Source organism: Chrysemys picta, chromosome 1 (assembly GCF_011386835.1).
Source record: "Chrysemys picta bellii isolate R12L10 chromosome 1, ASM1138683v2, whole genome shotgun sequence".
In the NCBI taxonomy this organism is placed as follows: domain Eukaryota; kingdom Metazoa; phylum Chordata; order Testudines; family Emydidae; genus Chrysemys; species Chrysemys picta.
This window is the reverse complement of record NC_088791.1, coordinates 213,629,663-213,632,189: the sequence shown is the minus strand read 5'-3', so window position 1 is coordinate 213,632,189 and position 2,527 is coordinate 213,629,663. Positions and strand designations below refer to the sequence as shown.

The 2,527-nt window shown below is 52.6% G+C and overlaps 1 protein-coding gene across 1 annotated transcript; it reads left to right on the top strand.

The window, feature by feature from the left end:
* The first annotated feature begins 274 nt into the window (after positions 1-274).
* On the top strand, positions 275-2,139 carry LOC135978652 (alpha-protein kinase 1-like). Its single transcript, XM_065579513.1, has 2 exons — positions 275-624; positions 1,598-2,139. Exons 1-2 carry the CDS (start codon positions 453-455, stop codon positions 1,999-2,001), a joined length of 576 nt encoding a protein of 191 aa, XP_065435585.1. The 5' UTR covers positions 275-452; the 3' UTR covers positions 2,002-2,139.
* Positions 2,140-2,527: the final 388 nt, after the last annotated feature.

Sequence of the window (2,527 nt, the reverse complement as noted above, 5' to 3'; positions counted from 1 at the left end):
CATTTCCTGTTTGGACATCGTGGTGAGCTCAGCAGCACTGGCAACGATGCAGAGCTCTCCAGCAGAGATGGCCATGCAATCTCAGAATAGAAAGAGGGCCCCGACATGGACTGATCGGGAAGTCTTGGATCTGATCACTGTGTGGGGCGATAAGTCCGTGCTTTCTGAGCTGCGATCCAAAAGACGGAATGCAAAGATCTACGAGAAGATCTCCAAAGCCATGACAGAGAGAGGATACAGCCGGGATGCAACGCAGTGCCGCGTGAAAAATCAAGGAGCTGAGACAAGGCTACCAGAAGACCAAAGAGGCAAACGGACGCTCCGGATCCCATCCCCAGACATCCCGTTTCTACGAGGCACTGCATTCCATCCTAGGTGCGGCCGCCACCACTACCCCACCACTGACCGTGTACTCTGAGGATGGGATATTGTCCACGCCCGCTTCCTCTGAGATGGTAGTGGACGGGGAAGAAGAGGAAGGAGATGAGGAGGACGAGGCAGTCGACAGCGCTTACAACGCTGATTTCCCAGACAGCCAGGATCTCTTCATCACCCTCACAGAGATCCCGTACCAACCGTCCCCAGGCGTTAACCCGGACCCAGAATCAGGGGAAGGATCAGCCGGTAAGTGGTTTAAACATGAAAACATTTATTTATAAAAGAATATAAATATTAACTGTGGCTTTTTCATGATTAGATTGTCCTAGTCTTTAGCAGTGCAACTGCTGCAAAAAAATCTAACAATGTCCAGTAAATCTTGATTGGTTTGCCCTAGGCGCTGTACTGTTTAGCCCTTGCCAGTGCAGCTACAGTAAAATTCTGTCAATATATCCGGGGATAGAGCAGAAATCCTCATGGGACATCTCCATGAAGCTCTCCTGGAGGTAATTGGAAAGCCTTTGCATGAGATTCCTTGGGAGAGCAGCCTTGTTGTGTCCTCCGTAGTAGGAAACGTTTCCGCGCCAGGCTACCATCAAGTACTCCGGGATCATTGCCTTGCATAGCATGGCGGCATACGGCCCTGGTCTTTGGAGGCTTTCCCGAAGCATGCGTTCTTTCTCGCTGTCAGAAATACGCATCAGAGTGATGTCGCTCATGGTGACCTGCTTTGAATTAGGGCAATGTTAGTATTGGGACTGCTTCCCTGTTCCTTTACAGAACTGTAACCGCCGGTTTACAGCCATGCGGTGGAGGTGGGAGAGGGGCAGCATAGAGGGATCTTTCCCGGGGACAGCCGCGAGGGGGTGGGACAGGGGCAGAGTTAATGCTTGCCGGATTGCTGGCAGCAGGAACTGGCCAACGCTAGGAGCATTGCTTTGAACGTGAAAGTAGGGCAGTGCTATTATGAAAGTTTTAAGCTGCCACAAGTCTACGGCTTACCATGTCAGCCCGCTACCCAAATTCTGCTGTGCTGTTCGGATTCTGTGATCTGCACTGCAGGACCCCAGGGACTGAATGCGAAGGCCGAAAATTCGACCTTGTCCTGAGTGCGCATGTGATAGGTGCTGTGAATGGTCTTTTTCAGAGAGAGACTATTTTCTTTGTTCACCCAAAAATTTATCTTTGATGAATTCACTCCCTTTTTCCCATCCCACAGCTGTGGCTGTCTCCCGACCTACCCTGTCAGACTCCCAGAGGCTGTCGCAGATTAGGCGTAGACGGAAAAGGACACGGGATGACATGTTCTCAGAACTTATGGGCTGCTCCCGAGCCGAGTCAACACTGCAGAGTCAGTGGAGGGAGAACTTGTCCCAAATGCACCGATCACACATGGAACGGGAGGAGAGGTGGCGGCAGGAAGACCAGCAGGCGACTCAAACACTGCTTGGACTAATGAGGGAGCAAACGGACACGCTCCGGCGCCTTGTGGATGTTCTGCAGGAACGGAGGCAGGAGGACAGAGCCCCGCTGCAGTCTAGCTGTAACCACCATCCCCCGCCACAAAGTCCCATACCCCCCCTCACCGAAAGTACCAAGAAGGAGGGGCTGCAGAGCCTGTGAAAACTGTCACTCTACCCCTGCAGACTGCTCAAGTGGCAGAAGGCTGTCATTCCCCAAAATTTGATAAGTCCTTTCCTTCCCCCATCACCCAAGCCCCCATCCCAGTTTCATTGTCCATTTGCTAATAAAAAATACGTTTCTGTTAATTGCTGTTTCCATCATGTTTTTTTAGAGGACAGTCCGTTTTAAGGGGGGGAAAGGTGGTTGGTACAGACAGGGGGGCAGGTTCAGCAGCAGGTCACACACACAGTGCAGTCACTAGGCACCCTGGTCAGTCTGGGGGGTGGTTTTCATTGTCTGCTGGGGGGTGGGGGGGGCCCATGAGACTTTGTGGCGGGGGAGGGCGGTTACAGATCTTATGCAGCGGTCCTTATCCTGGATCACAGAGCCACGCAGCAGGGAATCTGTAACCGTCCTCCCCCTGCCACAAAGTCACATAGCCCCCACACACAGAGTCCCGAACAGGATGGGTGGCAGGCTCCGTTCAAACAATCAGTCCGCCAGTGCGGACCACTGTAGAAGGAGC

Bases quoted from the DNA above. Each gene is read 5' to 3' on its own strand.
- LOC135978652 (XM_065579513.1), top strand. From the start codon at position 453: ATGGTAGTGGACGGGGAAGAAGAGGAAGGAGATGAGGAGGACGAGGCA. The intron at 625-1,597 runs GTAAGTGGTTTA...CCCATCCCACAG, and splicing joins ATCAGGGGAAGGATCAGCCG to CTGTGGCTGTCTCCCGACCT.